At 39.8% G+C, this 18,276-nt stretch overlaps 1 protein-coding gene across 4 annotated transcripts in view; it reads right to left on the bottom strand.

The window, feature by feature from the left end:
• pde4ca (phosphodiesterase 4C, cAMP-specific a) overlaps positions 1 to 18,276 on the bottom strand; it is a 50,139-nt gene that overhangs the window by 18,208 nt on the left and 13,655 nt on the right. The window contains exon 1 of one of the 4 annotated variants that reach the window (XM_056420468.1): positions 6,277 to 6,981. The exons of 2 other annotated variants lie outside the window; for them this stretch is intronic. In XM_056420468.1, the coding sequence (XP_056276443.1) occupies positions 6,277 to 6,425 (149 nt within the window). In that variant the 5' untranslated portion in view covers positions 6,426 to 6,981. Of the gene's footprint in view, positions 1 to 6,276; positions 6,982 to 18,276 lie in introns of those variants that run through there. One more of the 4 variants, XM_056420470.1, reaches the window with a different exon arrangement.

Here is an 18,276-nt window from a genome sequence, read left to right as displayed (position 1 = left end):
GTAAGACAAATGGATCTATGCCAATGACAAGAAAGACTTTTTAACAGGGTGGATTTTTTTTTCATAGACACACACACACACAACGGACTGCAGCAACTGGTTTGTAAATTAAACAAGTATTTGTCTGTCTGTCTTTGTGTGTGTGTGTGTGTGTGTGTGTGTGTGTGTGTGTGTGTCTGTGTGGTCACTGCCTTACAGTACTTAAGTTTGCCACCTGTGATTAAATCAGAAAAGTTTATTTTGCTATGCATTACAGCTGAAATCCAGACACAAATTAAAGAGAGTGTGTGAAATTATTTTTGACATGTACTTTGTATCCTCGGCGTTCCCTCTCTGACGCCTGTAATCTCAGAGCCCAGCCCTCCCCTTCAGATCTTTTCTTTGAAAAACAACACAATACCGTCATGACGGCTGCACTGCATGCCGACCGTTGATGGATGTTTGGTACATTATCATAAGGGAGGTGTGCAGAAAGAACATGTTAAACCTGGTAGCCGTCTGTTTCATTTTTTGGTCATTGTATGAAGAACTACAGAGTGAGGTTAGAAGCACGAGCAGCGGTTAATACACCTTAGTGAGTTAGAAGAGATTTAAAGTGACTCATAGGAGTGTCCTAATACCTTCGTACACATACACACGCATAGGAATGTTATCCTCTCGGATTGCATAGCACTGCAAAGAAAACAGTGAAGTGAGAGGAGAAGAATTGGAGGGAAATACACGTAAGTGTTGGGTCTGAAGAGAGGAAGTGGGGAGAGGAGCGAGTAAAGGTTCAGAAAGGTTCAGAACATGGTCTTTACAAATGTCGTAACATGATCAGCGTGAGGTATTAATGGTAAATGTTCCTGAGGTGAGATGCAACCACAGAAAAACATCAGACATCCTGCGGGAAAAGAGAGATAAATAACTGTGTGGTGATGATAATACTTTAACATGCTGAACCCGTATATGTACCCGATCTGCGGCTTTGTCATAACAGCATAAATCAACTTGCCACAGTTTGAATTCAGACATTATTTCGATGTTTCTTTGTTCTAAAAGTAATTTAGGGTAAGCTTCAAAGTTTTAACACGTATTGTAAGCAGTGTTGCTGGCGAAAGTATGAAAGTCACTGCAGAAAACCAAGCATATGTGGTACTGCACAGTGAACAAGACTTTAGATAAGACTCAGGTTATTACTGCGTTTACTAAAACAGGCAGTCACGAGGACACAAAAAAACAACAAGAAGCTCTGAGCGACGTGAACATTTACAAGCAGGAAAGAACATTTTTAAATCTGGAAGTGCAGTTTATACTTAAAGAAAATCTGATTTTTTAAAAATCTGTATTCCAAAATAATACAAACAATGTAAGTAAGTTACACACTGACTACACACTAAAGCCACATGGTACAACTACATTTCAAAATGTATCACCTTGCATTATACTTGAAAACAGGCTCAAAGTACCCTGATGCTGAATAGGCCCGTCTTACTATTATTGGACGATTTATATTAGACATTATTGTGATAAACAATATTATTTTAATTTCAAGACCATTTTATGCCACAGATATAATGAATAATGAAAGTACATCCTTTCAAAGAGAAGTAACCCTTTGATTCCACATCATGGTGGCAACAAACATGCATCTAAACACAATAGGCGATAACGAGGTTAGCAAAATGATGGAGGTCATGTCCATATATCGTACGATAAGTTAATAACGTTATTGTTGTGACTGGCCTCATGATGAATACTTTAGATATCACAGAAAAGTCTCAACCAGTCTTTAAATAAACATGGACGCAAAAAGACTCACGCATGCAAAAAGATTGCCCAAATGTTCCGTCTATGCGACGAAAAAATGATTCTTGCCTTGCCTGCTTGTGTCTGGAAAGCTCGTCACTGGACAATAACGTTTTGGGGTTTTAAGAAATAATTCAGTCCTGAACACCTGTCACACTGCAAACGCTCTAGAACAAAATTAGTTATTTAGTTTGTGTGTGTGTGTGTGTCTGTGTGAGGCCTGCAACCTAACACCAGTGGACCTGTTCCTCCTGCTTATGAAGGAGATACATGAGGGTCTGTGACCCTCCCTGTGGGCCAGACCACCATTAGAAGTTACTGATGATTTAAGAAATGCTTTGGAAACACTTTCAGACACTTTTATTATGACATAATTCTCTCTTTCGCCAGGACCAGTGAGAGTTATACTGGGTGGAGAGCCCGAGATGACTTAATAATGTCTGCAAAGGATGAGATCCATATACTGTGACTGAAAGCACAGATTATTAATTATTATTAATTACAGTCACACTGACATGGACAATTTAGATATTATTGGTCTCTGGCACAAGTGACGTGTATCTATCTCCAAGACAAGAGTGTATGTCCACAAGCTTATCGAGAACAAAATGAAAAGCTGCTCTAGAGGGTTTGGCATCCATCATTCACACTATATATATATATATAATATATAATATATTTTGATAAATCAAGTAGATTTAGATGTATCTTGCCTCCCAGGTTGAACTGACAGGAGAGTATTGTGTTTCCAAGAAATGCTCAACTAAAGCTAAAACCTCACCCACACGCCAGTCTTTGTAAGACTTGTTCAGAATAGATTACTCTGTGGATAAATGACACTCTCTCACTCCCTAACACCACACAAAGATCATACTTGTATTTGCTGTTAGTGGTTCATTTAGATCTAATATTGAAGGAGTTTTCCATCCATTCCCTGGCTGTTGCAGCTGGTTGCCACTTCATTCAAGACAGCGTTGAGAAAACTTAAATCAAGAGCATTCGTGAGCCTGTCGTTGGGCTTTGAGCTAAATGCTACTCACAATGACCATGTTAACATGCCGATGATGCAGGTGTAATGTTTACGATGTTGAGGGTCTTAGTTTAGCATGTTCATGTCATACTGACCAACACTCCCATCCTCAAGCGCTGCACTGCCAGCTTTGCTAAAATCCAAAGTTCTTTCATGCTGTTGTGAGCTGGCAAATACAGTCAAATTAAATGTGAAGCGCAGACTGCTTTCATAGCCTAAAGACAATTTCAGGTTCATAACATGTAATCCAAAGGATAAATGAATGCAGCAGAAAACTTCAAAGCAAAAAAGCTGCAAGAATCCTCCTATCTCTAACATTTACAGTTCAAAGTCGAAAAGAAGAACCACAAAAGGCCACTAGGCAAAGTAAACCACTTATCAAGTACATCAGGAACTGATTTATTACACATGTCAAAACATGCGTACACTCGCCACCTCTCCATCTATGGAGAAAGGGCTCCAGCTATCTGGTTGTGGTCCTCTGCGGTTAGATAATTGGGCTTTAAATCACGCACCGAAGGCCAAATAAAACACAAGAGTTTGGTGTCTGATGCCAAAGGCTGCAGATGAATATATTTTCTCCACCTTGTGTTGCATCTCGTCAGCTGTTGCCTACACGAGGAGTCGCTCGTGTGTTTTACTAAAAAAGAGCTCCGGCCGGTATGTCTGGGTGTTATGCATCAGGCCTCTGGATGTCACTTTATTACGAGTACACTCAAAGAAATGACTCATTGGATGAACTCAATTAAATTATTGGCAGGTTTTCCATCCAATAATTATATGCAACTCCAACTCAAATTTAGCACATCAGTGCAATAAAATGTAAATAAGTTAGTCCAACTCATTTGTATCAAATACATCTAAAATAAAATAACGATATTCATTAAATTAAATTAATTTGTGTTTGTCAAACTCAAAATATAAACTAACAAAATATGCAAACTCCACACAGAAGGAATGCCCCGACTGGGAATTGAACCCACGGCCCTCTGGCTTTGAGGCGACAGTGCTAGCCACTATACCACCGTACAGCCCTGAAAGTGTCTTCACCTCATGTAAACAACTGATTCTCAGCTGGCACATGCGCAAAGGGTAGTCCTCAATGAAACACATTTATTTTGAGTTGATATGCACACCATCTAACCTAAATAAATCTAATAAATGAAAGTATTCATACATTTTGTGTTACACCCATTAAATATAAATATCTATTTTTGTAATTGATTTATTTAAATGTATCAAACAATATTTAAATGTGTCACCTCGAAGAAGGGCTTGAATCGTTTTTGTGAGTGTAACCTAAATAAATCTAATAAATGAAAGTATTCATACATTTTGTGTTACACCCATTCAATATAAATATCTTCGTTTTGTAATTGATTTATTTAAATGTATCAAACAATATTTAAATGTGTCACCTCTAAGAAGGGCTTGAATCGTTTTTTTGAGTGTACTGTGCTCTACTTTAAAAGGATCAAGAGACGCCTTCGACACAGAGCAAAGGCAAGCAAAAAAGGAACAAATTAACAAGAACTTGAGCCAGAGACCACCAATTATTACTGTTAATCATTTCATAAATATAGCTTTTACTTCAGAAGTGTCAACTTCTTAAATATGTGATATTAATAGATTCCCAAAATGGGCACCAGCAAGGCTGATAATCTTGCGCCTCTCATCCCCCTGCGCTCCGCCGTGTTTTTAATCAGGAGAATAAATAGGCTCTAACAAAGTCTGCTCCGCCATCACGGTGTAGAAGATCGATACTTCAACCCCTCAAAAAAGGCTCAATCTCGGCCTTCCGGTCTGTTCCCCCCCCCCTCGGGCACTTTAAAACTGTGTTGGAGCGGGCAGAACATTTCCGCACTGCTTTTTAGATTCACAGGTGGAAGTGATGTCAGCAGTAGTTTGTCAAGGAATAGTCTGACATTACCATACCTTTGCTTTAACCTGGACATTTTGGCAACAGAGGGCATGCAGAGGTCATTATATGTCTTGGCATGGGTCTTTAGGGACAACTGTTCTGCATGAAATCTTATAAACAAGGTTCCTAAGAAAGAGGACAGAGGGACATATTGTAAACATGGCTGTCTCAAGGTCCTCCTCCACCGCCTCCCCGCTGCGAAGCGACAAAACCTATGGTGTATATTTCCTGTGAGAATATCTGCGTAAATGACTGGAATACACAGAGAACAAACAACGTTCTCACGAATGTCTTTACAAAACACTTTCACACGCTATATTTGACTTGAGTGTGTGTGAATGTGGTTCTTTCACATGTCGTTTAGGGAAAAAGTCCCATGGTTGGTGGACAGAGACGTAAAAGGCCGTCTGGTGGTTGGAGCTGCAGCAATAATCAAGAAGTGGATTTTACCGCCATATGATAGCAATAAAAAAAATTTATATTTTAAGTTCATAGCGTAAATCTGCGAGATGTTTTCTAAACTTATTTACTATTTAAGATTTGCAATGAATAAAATGTCAACAGCAGACACCGTACAAGCTGCATTTCTATCGCTGTCACACATTTAAAATGTTATTTCACAGCTTGTAACCTTTTCAAGTCATGGCTGAGCTACATCATATAGTATGCAGTTAGTTTGTGTTTTTTGACTGCAGACTTCTTAGTATTGTATTTACATGCAGTGCTGTTTTTTTTTTTACCCATATGCAATTCAAAATTTAAATGAATTAGAAACTTATATTATCCTTTTTGCTGACTGGTGTGACTCTTGTTAGCAGCTGCTAGCGGCCTTTAAAACAAAGATTACATTTGGTGTCTATTGCATGATGAAAAAACAAATCACTCCTTGGAGCAGTGCCTAATCTAACACAATTAGAGATTAAACAACACGTCAAGAGGAAATATGGCAAAAAATAAATATTTTAGGAAATGCAGATATGTACCAAAAACAACAGATAAGAAACACTTTTTTTATTTTATACTGCAGCTAATTAAAGACTGTATGCAGGCTACAGATTTCAGATACTCACAGCTATAAAAGTTGTTCTTAAAAATATTAACATTTAAATATTTAAAGTCTTGTATACTGTATCATCCTGTAGGATCCACAATGTTATGTTTCAATTAATATTCAAGTAGTTGTCAATGTTACAACAAAAAGAAAGAAAATGAACTTTGATCAAAACCGACCATGCTCCTAACTTCATATACAAATGATGTGTATAATGTTACACGTGTGTGTGTGTGTGTTTGCGAAATTAAGGGGATACTGAAAAGAAGAGAGATAAAAGGACTGAGAGTAAATGAGATTGCTCTTAATTACCGCCTGCGTTTCTGTACGATGTCAATAGGCACACGGCACACGGCACACGGCACACGGCGATCCCCATATGCTCCCGCTCCGCACAGTGACACTCCGCTCCACGGAGGAACAGAAGCCACAGTTTGTTGGCACACTCATCTTTCTTTAGCCTACTCTCTTTTAACTCGTCCTCACCCTCCTCTTCTCGGCCGCTCCGCTGCTCTTCCTCTCTTGGTTCTCCTCAGCTTGTGGATGCTCTCATCCCTGTGAAACCCGGCCCTCTTCCTCGTCTGTTTCGCTCTGTCGGGCTGTCCGGCTCTCCACGGCTTCCCAGGAACTCTCATTACCTCTTGCAGGAGTGGACACCAGCTTTAGGACCAGTGGCTCCGGCACAGAGGCAGGACGACCGGGGTGATGCAATCCATGCCACCGTATGCTGGTGAATATCCGCTCTTCCTTGGATGATTTGAATAAATCTGGAGTGTATTCCTATCTAAACACCTGAATTCTTCTTGCGAGAGCTGCACACTTCCTGCTGCCTTGTAAAGAAAGCTTTTCGTCACTCAGCAGAACTCCGTGAAGCTGTCCCCCATGCACATCCTTGTCTCTGCTCCGGGTCTAAATGTGGCGCAACGCTGCTGCCCTCTTCTCCCTCTCCCCTTTCGCTCTCTCTCTTCTTCTGTTTCTCTTTCTCCTTCCTCCTCTACCCTCTGGCGCTCCACCTTTAATCTCAGAAAAACAGATACCTTTCCTTTCCCTGGACAAAACTTGCTCCTCTGCTTCAATCCTATGTCCGATGCTGTATGTGTGTGTGGGTTTTCCTCTTGTCCGAGCGCCCCACAGAATGTGAACAGAACTGTACGAGGTGTGTGTGTGTGCGTGCTCGTGAAAGAGCATGTGCGTCAGTGAGCAAGCGTGTGTGTAGGCATGTGACTGAGCAAGTGTGTGCATACGTCTGTATGTGTATGTGTGTGCGTGTGTGTGTATCACACACAAGGGGGAACAAGTTACAGAGTGAGGTCAGAGCCAAGAAAGGGGGCGGGAGCAGAGCCAGTATAATTCCTACCTTCCCAAAATGTTTTTACCATTTTAACCCCTTCCTTCACACACACACAGACACACACAGAAACACACACATACAAACATACACACACACACTGCATCCTAATACAATGGCATGGCAGCACTTTCCTATGAGCACTATTATCCTTTCCAGATGGAGTGTTTAGTTGTGTGTGTGTGTCACAGGTACACTACCGTTCAAAAGTTTGGGATCACTTAGAAATGACTTTATTTTTCAAAGAAAAGCACTGTTTTTTCAATAAAGATAACATAAAATTAATCAGAAATACACTCTCTACATTGTTAATGTGGTAAAGACTATTCTAGGTGGAAGTGTCTGGTTTCTAATGAAATATCTCCAGAGGTGTATAGAGGCCCATTTACAGCAACTATCACTCCAGTGTTCTAATGGTACATTGTGTTTGCTAATCGCCTTAGAAGACTAATGTCTGATTAGAAAACCCGTGCAATTATGTTAGCACAGCTGAAAACAGTTATGCTGGTGATATAAGCTATACAACTGGCCTTCCTTTGAGCTTGAAGTTTGTAGAACAAAATTAATATTTCAAATATTAATCATTATTTCTAACCTTGTCAATGTCTTGACTATATTTTATATTCATTTGATAAATGAAAGTGTGATTTTTCATGGAAGACACAAAATTGTCTGGGTGATCCCAAACTTTTGAACGGTAGTGTATGTCTCCTCTATGTTAGGTAAAGAGATTGACAACAGGATGAGTATGATAGGGTATTACAGTAAGTAGCTCATGGCAAACAGCTTGCTGAGAACGAAGAACATGTCCAAACACACGTACACGTGCACACACACGCACGCACGCACGCACGCACGCACACGCACACGCACACACACACACACACACACACCCATATACAGTATGTCCTCCCACACAGGCTTAGGCACGAGCATGCAAGGTCACCCATGGCCGGTGTATTTTTGAAGACCAGAAATGTGAAAAGTAAATATGAAACTTTAGCCGGTCGACCTTCTGTTCACTTTGCATGTGAACTTAAACAGGAAATATTTGACAAGAGATCAGAAAAATGAGACAGGAGCCATGAATCTACAGGTTATGTTCCTGGAGGCAAATTAGTTCTGGATTTTTAGATCATAGAAGAACGAAGGACAAGCAGTCTGTGAAGGAGATTGAGTTACTGGAGTGCCATCAGGACCACAGAAGGTGTTCTTCCTTTGAAGCAGGTGTTTCGCTGTTGCCAAGTCCTTCTGACAATGTCAATGTATGATTGATTTTACATTGTGTACGGATTACCACTTTCCATCTATTGACCATTAGCTACAACTGCACCGAACATTGATTATCCAGTCATAGCTTGGCAACCATAACTAGGCTAAGCTGTCAAGCTTAGGTTCCCTCCACATGTTGAAGCAGTGTGAAAGATGTTGTAATAAAAGGGATACTCTACATTTAAAGACTTTGATGGGTGATGTCTTTTTTCTCTCTCTCCAAAAACAAAAGTACAGAGAATAAGTGGTTTAATGCTGTGTTAGTTATCCAGTCATGCTAATGATTGCAGCGTGACTTCCAAGGCCAAGAAACAAATGTTGAACAAACCACATTAGTTTGTGGGGTTTCAGGTTACAATAAAAAAGGGGCCTTGCGACTAACATACTGTGTAGTAAACTATTTCCCTACAGTGTGGAAGCTGTCCCTGGATGCAGGTAGCGTTTAGATTTAGAGTAGCATTAGTAGCTCTGTTTGGCTTCTCAATGTATTTGGGGAAATTTACACTTTAGCAGCATCGATCTTAAAGTCAAGATGAAATTAAAAATAATTTGTAGACCCTGTCATATTGAGCACCTTCTTAACAATTTATGCAACCAAAATTAAACAAAATTCTTCGCAGTGTTTTTCATAAAAATCTAATCATCTTTTCATCCTGTATAACAAAATATTACATGCGCTTACATAAATTAGTACCAACAAATTTAAACCAATAATATCATGACATCATCCATAAATCAATATGCAACTTTTAGCAACAAGGGGGGTGTGTGTGGAGCCTCAGCTCCACAGAGTCCAACAGGAATAAGTCCTGAAGCCCGGATCCGAGTCAGCAGTTTGCCCTTCCGGTTCCCTTGTCTCAAGTCAATGGTCCAATCCAAAGTCCCCCCTGAGCCCTCAAACCCTGACATGCGCTTGAAATGATGTAAATATGAAATGTTTGATGAATAAATCTGGATAAAAAAAGAGAATAATTATATGATTATATGTCTTATTACCTTCGCATTGAAAATGCCAGAAGGTTATGTTTTGATCGCCGTGTATTTATTTATTTATTTGTATGAGTGTTATTCGCAAAACTCAAAAAGTATTGAACCGAATCGCATGAAATTTGGTGGGATGATTGTTTATTGTCCGGGGACCAGTTGATGAGATTTTGGGATCGATCGGGTCAAAGGTCAAAGGTCATGAACAGGTCCAAATCTTTCGCAGAACTCAAAAAGTATTGAACCGAATCGCATGGAATTTGGTGGGATGATTGTTTATTATCCGGGGACCAGTTGATTAGATTTTGGGATCGATCGGGTCAAAGGTCAAGGTCAAAGGTCATGAACAGGTCAAAATCTTTCGCAGAACTCAAAAAGTATTGAACCGAATCGCATGAAATTCGGTGGGATGATTGTTTATTATCCGGGGACCAGTTGATTAGATTTTTGGGATCGATCGGGTCAAAGGTCATGAACAGGTCAAATCTTCTTTAATCACATGGAATTTGGTGGGATGATTGGTTATTATCCGGGGACCATTTGATTAGATTTTGGGATCAATCGGGTCAAAGGTCAAGGTCATGGAAAGGTCCAAATCTTTTTTTTACCATAGCACGATACATTTTTGTCCAATTGGCATGCAACTAATGCCAAAATGTTCAAAATTCAATGCCCAATCTTGTGATATGCGAAGGTATGCGCTCTACCGAGTGCCCATTCTAGTTTCTGCTTGCATTCCTCTTATTTCATGTGTTTTTATGGTCCATCTTTAATTCTTAATGTTGTAATTTATCAGGCTGAACTCACACGTGCCGTCCTCTTTGTTTAACTTTTTTTTTACGTCTCCATTCTTCCTATGGTAAATGCGTGTTTAATGTCACATTGCAATGAATTGTGGGTAATTCCCTGAGGCAAAGTCAGCATCTAATGCTGACTTACAGAGCACTTTGCTGCAACATATCACGTTACCATGACTACATACAAAAATATTGTGTGTAATTGTCGGTATTTATTTTATGAATTGAGTTGAGACGTCATTTCAAATAGTCTATTTACACGTTTTTGTCAAAACAACTTGTGTAGAAAAATTATATATATACTGTATAAATAATAGTATTATCTCTTAATGCTGATTTACAAAAAGGGTTTATAAAGGGCTCAACATGTCTGCCAAACACTTGAAAGTGGGACAGTGGGACAGCCCTAACCCCTCAAGGATAGCGGGAGCACGCCTCAAAGTCCGTAAGGGTGGAGATTGGATTTACGACAATGTTTTTGGTCAGATGCCTGAAATAAGGTCTGCGGTAAACACAAGCGTAAGAGATTTTACCGTTTTGTTCTACGATAAAATAAATATGGTGCTCGTTTGTGAATATTAGATTGCTGTACGAAACTAGCATCATGAAACTTGCATTTGCCACAGAGCTATACCTATTCCTCTATAGTGATGCAATCTAAGCCCAAACACTTTTTCATCAATCAATAAATGCAAACGATTTGATCTCATGTAGCTGTAGGCCGCTGAACTATGCCGTTTCACCAGAGAATACATCATAGACGCTAAAGACATGCTAACTTCCACTTCAATGGGATTTGTGTGTAACTAACCAGTTCCTCTTTAAGACAACCAAAGAAGATTGTCATATTAAAATGAGTAAGCAGGAATTTCCAAAATTCAGGTTTGGGCATTTTCGACGAGCTCATGGAGCTAGTTAGCTAATTATTAGCTGCAGCTTACAAAATCTGCAATCGCAGATGTCGGGTACTGGCTAGAGATGAGAAACTGTGTACAAGTGTAACCTTTTGAACCGTTATAAACCTCGTTATGTGATTTGTGAGAACGTAAATGTTTAATAGGGTTGACGAGTGGTCAACTTCTCGCGAGCAACACACAAAAAACATCTCCATAAATGGATGTGAACTTCTAGCGTCATTCTGCAGCACGAGATGGTTCAATTCAATCGGCAGTTCACTCAACCTCATTCCCACTGAATTCACAAATGTTAGGCAGAGACAACAAAAGGTGAGAAATGAAAAGTAAGCAAGAATACATGGGTATTAATACAGCAGGAGCTTATGTATCCCTATCAGGAACCAGGTCTGTTTCTAGAGGCCAGAGAGTTTAAAATGCACCACAGGACAAATGATTCATTTCCTACATATGAGAAAAAGATAGCTTATCTGTTTTTTCCATATGGTTTTATTTGACAACTTTTATATTTAAGTTGTTTGCAGTCTTTTGTCTGCAAAGGTATTTAATATAATCCTTTAATATAATACAAAGGTTCTGTGTGAGTCAAGAAAAACTTCCATGAAAGGAAATCTAAAAAGGTGCACCCAAGAAAAGGACCAATCATAACCACAAACTGTGGCGACCTACACGACTGCTGCATATGCTGTTTATTATATGGCTTTCTGGAGCCTGAATTTAACAGACACTCTTTTATAAATCCAGTCACAAGATGACAATGAATGGTAGCTTTTGGGGTTAGTCCCTTCAAGGTTTGACAAAGAAAAAGTAAAACCTGATATACTGAACACTTTTACAACAGAGTCTCTCGTTTTGTTGAGTTTCATAGCCCGCTACTCACACTTAGGACTAGGGAGCGAAGACTTTGGACTTATTGCAAACCGGATGAAGGGATGTTGTAAATAAAAATGTACAGCTGGAGGCACTTTTTAAACGTTTTCATGACAGGAAAATCGTTCTCATGCACAGTTAGAAGAATTAAGTGCTTAAACAGCATATTTCAACAGACGTTTCATGGTTATATAGTCAACATGCAAAACCCACACACACACAATCGCACACTAACACTCTCACACTAACACTCTCACACACACACACACACACACAGGTTGGCAGTATACCACAAGATTACACAGTGTTCCTTGTATCTGCGTCATCGTGGTGAAAGAGAGTGGATGTATAAAGAAAGACCGACATTAAATGTTTGGTTCTGTTCAGTTTCTTCACATCTTGTCTTTCGACAGCCGTCCTCTAAAACGCAGAGACGATGTGGCAACGTAATCTCTAAAAATCATAAAATAGGGAGGCATCATAAATTCTGGCCGACCCCTCAGTTTTGGATTTAATAGTCCATTATTTGCAAAGGTGCCTTGTGACATCATGTGTTGGCTTCATGAAGGCATGGTGATCGTTCCGAGATAACGAGCTGAGTGTCGAGCTGTTGTCGATGTTAACTCGATGTTAATGAACCTGGCCTTTGGAGTCTAACTCTGCGGCACTTCTTTGTCGAACAATCATAGAAGTCAACAGTGTGCTAATAATACAATATTCATGTTCTATCCATGTTCTCTCATAATATTGTCAGTTTAATAAATTACAGATTGTTGTTCTTTCAAATCAAAGTAATTGTGGGATTTTCAGAATGATGGGAAAAGGAAATCTTGCATGAAGGTCAAATCTAATGTTCAGGTTGTGATTTGGCCACAAAGTCATTCAAAACGATTTCCAATGAAGTCAGAAGATTAGGCAGGAAAATACACTAACATTTAAAGAAATATGCCTCACAGTATTTAATTGATTTTCCCCTAAGCCTCTCCTGAAGTCACCACCAACACATTTTTAATGTAGTGTATTTACAACCGGTGAAGATCTTAGTGTGCAGCAAAGTGTTCTCGGCTACTGAAAGGAACATTTTGAGGAAACAAGAGAAATATTTTTTAGGAACTGTTTATGAAGGCTGTATAAGAGTAACTAGCAATTAAATACTATAACCAGGTAAAAGTTGGAAGCATAATATTCTCACAATCTCCTCTCACACACCAAAAGTAATGGGCCATTTAGAAACAGCCTCTTATTTCTCAATGCTGCTCATGTTTCACCACAACAAATTAAAAATAGCTCCACATTTTACGCCTACTTCTTTCACACCGTACATCATGGAAATGCCCTAAAAGGTCCAAAACATTTGTGTGGCCACACAAGGAATATGAACAAAGACTGTTTAACTAAGACAGAAAATCAAATTGAGACAAATATATAAAATGTTGCTGCATCATTACATCAAATGGACATATTCTAAATTGTGTTATTCTACACACATTTTCCCTAAATAAAGCAGGTTTTCTATCTTGGGAAACTTTGGGATCTTCACTAGGAAAGTAAAATAACAATTATAATATATAACAATAATATGTTTAGACCCCGCTCAGCCGGGTGAGTTTGCAGAGGGACCCAGTGTTGGGCACAGCAGAGGTCAAGGGGTTAAAAAAGCAGCTGCAGAAGAAATACACACCGGCATATTTACAAGGGCTGCTCACCTCCACTGGAAGTGTTCTACATCTGTACCAGGATCCCCAGGAAGAATCCTTCTTAAAAATGCTTCCTTGAGAAAGAATAAACAGACTCCTGGTCAACATGATGCAGCAATACAATTTCTACATGAGAAAGTACAGCTTTGTAGTGTGTTACGTCTCTTCAAAAGCATCCACAAATTGCAGTTATTCTGGTTATTAAAAATAAAAAAGCCTACAACAACTTTCTTCACGGTACAAATGTCTTCTAATATAGCTCGTACGTAACAAAGCAGCAGCGCCAGGTGTCAGCATGTTGCTGTTGCTAGTAGACTATATTTAACTAAGCCTCCTGATGTCAAACGTCGCGTTGCAGCATGTACCGTAGTAAAGGCTCTCCGTGTGTCGCCTCGTGATTCATTAGGCTGCCATCTGCTCGCATGACGGAGGGGTCTGGGGCTCGCCTGATTTGGGGATTGGGTGGATGACGGACTTGCATGCCGACATGTAAACAACCACACACAGACAAAGGAGGCCAAGAAGTATACGCACATGGGAACTCTCTAATGGATGCATGTGCATCGACATGGACACACACTCGTAGGAACACATTACATGGACATTCAGATGGCAGCGGGCCACTTCTGTGTTTGTAGGAACACATAAGGGCCGTGAAATGCAGCAAGCCACGTCATTACTTATTTATGAAGAAATGCAACCTGGCTGATAAATTGTGTCGGCTACGGTCGATATGTGTGCATGTTTTTATTGCATGGGTAATGTATATGGAATAGGAGGTGTAAATAGTTGTACATACAGTAATGTAGTGAAACAATCTATTCTCTGTTGTGCCAAAATGTGATAATGAAAGAGTTTCCCACTGGAAAAACAGAACTTAATATATGAGAGAAGACACATTTAAGTACCAGTGTTTATTTATTAGACTAAATATGAATACTAATTTAAAAAGGTTATTCTGCCTTCATCGTCTGCTGTATACTGTTGCATCAAGTGGCCGACGCACAAACAACTTCAGTATAGCAGCTCTTTCCTCAAAGCAGGCTATGTGCAATATTGTATATGTCATATTTGGAGATTAATGATGAAAACAAAATAACATTAATTGTAAATTATGGAAAAAACACAATATTACATAATAATCAAGTGTACCAAAGAATGTTTGTGTCAAAGTCGATCTGAAGCCTTTTAAGGAAAAAAGGGAAATAACTCATAATAATTGCTAACATTACATGATACTAACTCTCCACAGAACTATGCACGTTTAATCAGTGATTTGTGGCCTATTTTCAGTTGTCTTAAAATAGAACTATAATCCATCGATTGTTTATATTACTGTATCAAACAACTGGTTGGTCTGTAGGAGGAAGTTGCTCTCTGTCGGTCTCGGAGCATAACTTAGTGGGGTTCCCCCTCTGGTGGTTGGAATGAACATTGAACCTGACGCTAATGTTTACAAAGCGAACACTCAGCACAAACGTCTGAAACTAGAGAGAAGAATATTTATTTCTAAAATGCAGTTTGCATAATAACAAAGTGAAACAAAGCTACACATTTTGATTTATTATTTAGTGACACATCTCACCATTTCTGATCAGACTATCAAGTATTGAGCATTTTTTTACCAAATAATTTCTCATAATTTAATGTCGAAGACTACAACACTAATTCTACTGAGACGAATGACTAAAGTAGCAGCACATCTGATCAATTAGGGACAAAGCACTGTTGTGAAAAATCATCAAAAATAACATTTAAATGAAGTAATGTGAATCACTTCTAGTCGTCACTAGTTGTGACTGTCAGCATTGGTCGTGTTGTACCTAGCTGCTGCTCTGTTGCTGCCAGCCTCAGGAATCGATGAGGCTCTGGAGGCCATTGGGGAAATCAGTCATGCTGAAAATATGGAGTACAGCAGTGACGCACACAGCAGCCACACAGGCTCTATTGACTAATCTGGGTGTGTGTTTGAGGAGGGGGGCTGGCAGCTATATTGGGACCTCTGACATTGACACTGTACCCTTTGGTTAAAAGGCCTCGCTTAACACTTTTTTCCCCTCACTTTTCCTCTTTATTCTTTGAGCCCCAATTTTCTTTCTGCCTTTCACAAGTATCTTTTTTCTCCTCTTTTTCTCCCTCTAACTCCTCTTTCTCTGTGTCTAACCCTCTCCTTCCTGACATTATCTACATGCTGAGAGCAGCACTATCTCGACCCACATCCTCTCTATCACTTCTTCTCCGCCCTCTCGTCTGTGCCGTTACCCTATTTGTTTAAGTTATCTTTTTTCCCCACTTGGTCGGCCGTTGCATCCGTCATCCTCACTCCATCTCTTCCCATCATTTCTACTAAAGATACATTGCAGAGTGTGTGTGAGTGTGTGTGTGACAGAGGGTGAATCGTGTCCTGGTACTGTCAGTACAAGGGAGGATAAGAGCGGTCCTTATTGTGATGGACACATCTTGATTACAAAAGACTGCTTTGTCTCAGCTGCACAAGGACAGATAAAATGATTACATTTCTGCTGTAACACACACACTAAGGGTAACTTCTCCATCACCATACAATAAACAAATCATTGCTGAAAATAAAAAAGAGAAGCTCCTAATTGGGACTTCCACTTCAGTATTGTTTCTTGTGGAGTTTTTTCATCAAGGAAGCAGGAAGCACAAATCAGGTAAAGAGGATAGAGGCTTGTTCTGTTCCCATCTGCACTGACATCTCCGGCTTTGATCTCCTCAAATGATCCAAACAGGCTCACGGCTGGAGGAGTTCAGATGACACTTGTGAAGCACATGCCTTATGCCCAGAGTTCAGAAAAGTACCACACACTGCACTAAAAGAAATCCCACAGCAGCTCTGAAATCTTTTTTCTCTCTCAATTCAAGGAAGGAGGGATTGATTCTTAATGAATCTGTGCAGCGTTTGAAATGCATTTGAACTATGCATTTCTGATTGTGAGTTACCTTTCACAATGCATATGATTCCTGTGTGTGTATATTAATTTGATGAGTGTCTATTCTTGTATTTCATGTATTAAGCCTCTGTTTTTAGTCTCTGTAAACTTATATAACGACGCGTCCTGCAGGGCTCTCATGACAGCTGTAGTCTTTTTTATCGGCCGAGTGATCACACAGTTTCATCAAGTTACAACTTCAATTAAGTTAATCAGTCACATCAGCGTGTCGACAAGAGACCATATAACTGTGATGTAACACATCAATATTTATTCCTCTGATTTGTTTCCTTAAAGACAAGATAGAAAACAGAGATGGACACTTTTCCAAAGTGCACCAATATTTCTACAGTCCTCTTATGAAACTGCTGGACCATATAATATTCATACCATGTCTAACATGAAGGCCTGGGCTTGGCTCAGGTCCATGGACCACACAGAGGGCCATCAACGGATAGAGCCATCGATCCACCATGGCATCCATCCCGAGGCCTGGACCACCAACCACAGCACACCAACAGCAACACCCACCGGCTTCACCTTCAGCACACATTGGATCATTGGGCAAATGTTTTGTTTTTCGGCAACAGACAAGGTCAAAGTTAAACAGGATAGAGCTGCAGACTGCACACTGGATGATTATCAAAGCGGACAAAACCACTGCTTTTACGTGTCAGAGAGTTTCCATGTCAAAATGTTTCAATCTTAAACAACTTTTTATATTCAGTGCAATCTAAATGCTACTCTAAAGACCGGTGCCTAAAACATCACAAGATATAATACATAACGGAATAAAAAACATAGAACCACCCGATAAACACCAACACAATGCGATACTGCTATAAAACACAGCAACAGAGAAGCTGTATCAAACAATTCCACATCAGTTGATTTTATTTCTGAGTATAGGTACTTTATGAATAAAGAAACAAGTAGAATCTGCTTTCCAATACCTCTTGAATATCTGCAAATGTATCATGTGGCGTCAGTGACTATAATCACACTCACAAAACTCTCAACACACAACTGGATACATACCCGATGCACGAGTGCCTGCGAGTGGAAAAGTTGCCGTGCATTTTCCTTGAAAAGCGGGAGTCTTTGTTCATCATTTTGTTGGCGGTTCAAAAAGAGTTGCGTTGGGTTCAAAAAAGCAGGCGAGGGATAACCAAATTGAACTTTTGTGGAGCGACCAAAACCCCCATGCTGTCGTGAATTGGAAAGGAGAGCTGTCCGAATGCCTTTCTGTTGTCTGTTGTCACAAGGTAGGGGAAGCCGGTTCCTCTGACTGGACAGGGCAGGAAACGCAGCTCCAAGAATGACAAATGTAAAATAACACCAATATGCAAAACACAAGAGTCTCATCAGCTGCACCTGGTGGGAGCCAGCCTGAAAGAAAAAGTCAGACCAGCTGAGTATTCTCTCGAAGTATAAGATCAAAGTTAGCAGCTAGAATTGATTCACTGCCAGCTCAGTGTATCAAACTGAAAAATAAATGTGCAGTTCAGCTTTTGGTCCCGGCTTTAAGAATATGTCCATTAGTTTCTGTAGTAAAGGAAGATTAAAAAAGGTTTAATCCAGCGTGTGCATGTGTCTGAACAGCCTCAAAAGGCAAAGAGTCTTGTGAGAAACCAGTTAGCGTATCATTTC

This window comes from Pseudoliparis swirei, chromosome 8 (assembly GCF_029220125.1).
Source record: "Pseudoliparis swirei isolate HS2019 ecotype Mariana Trench chromosome 8, NWPU_hadal_v1, whole genome shotgun sequence".
Classification (NCBI taxonomy): domain Eukaryota; kingdom Metazoa; phylum Chordata; class Actinopteri; order Perciformes; family Liparidae; genus Pseudoliparis; species Pseudoliparis swirei.
The sequence above is the reverse complement of the archived record's forward strand: the minus strand, read 5'-3'. Positions and strand labels throughout refer to the sequence as shown.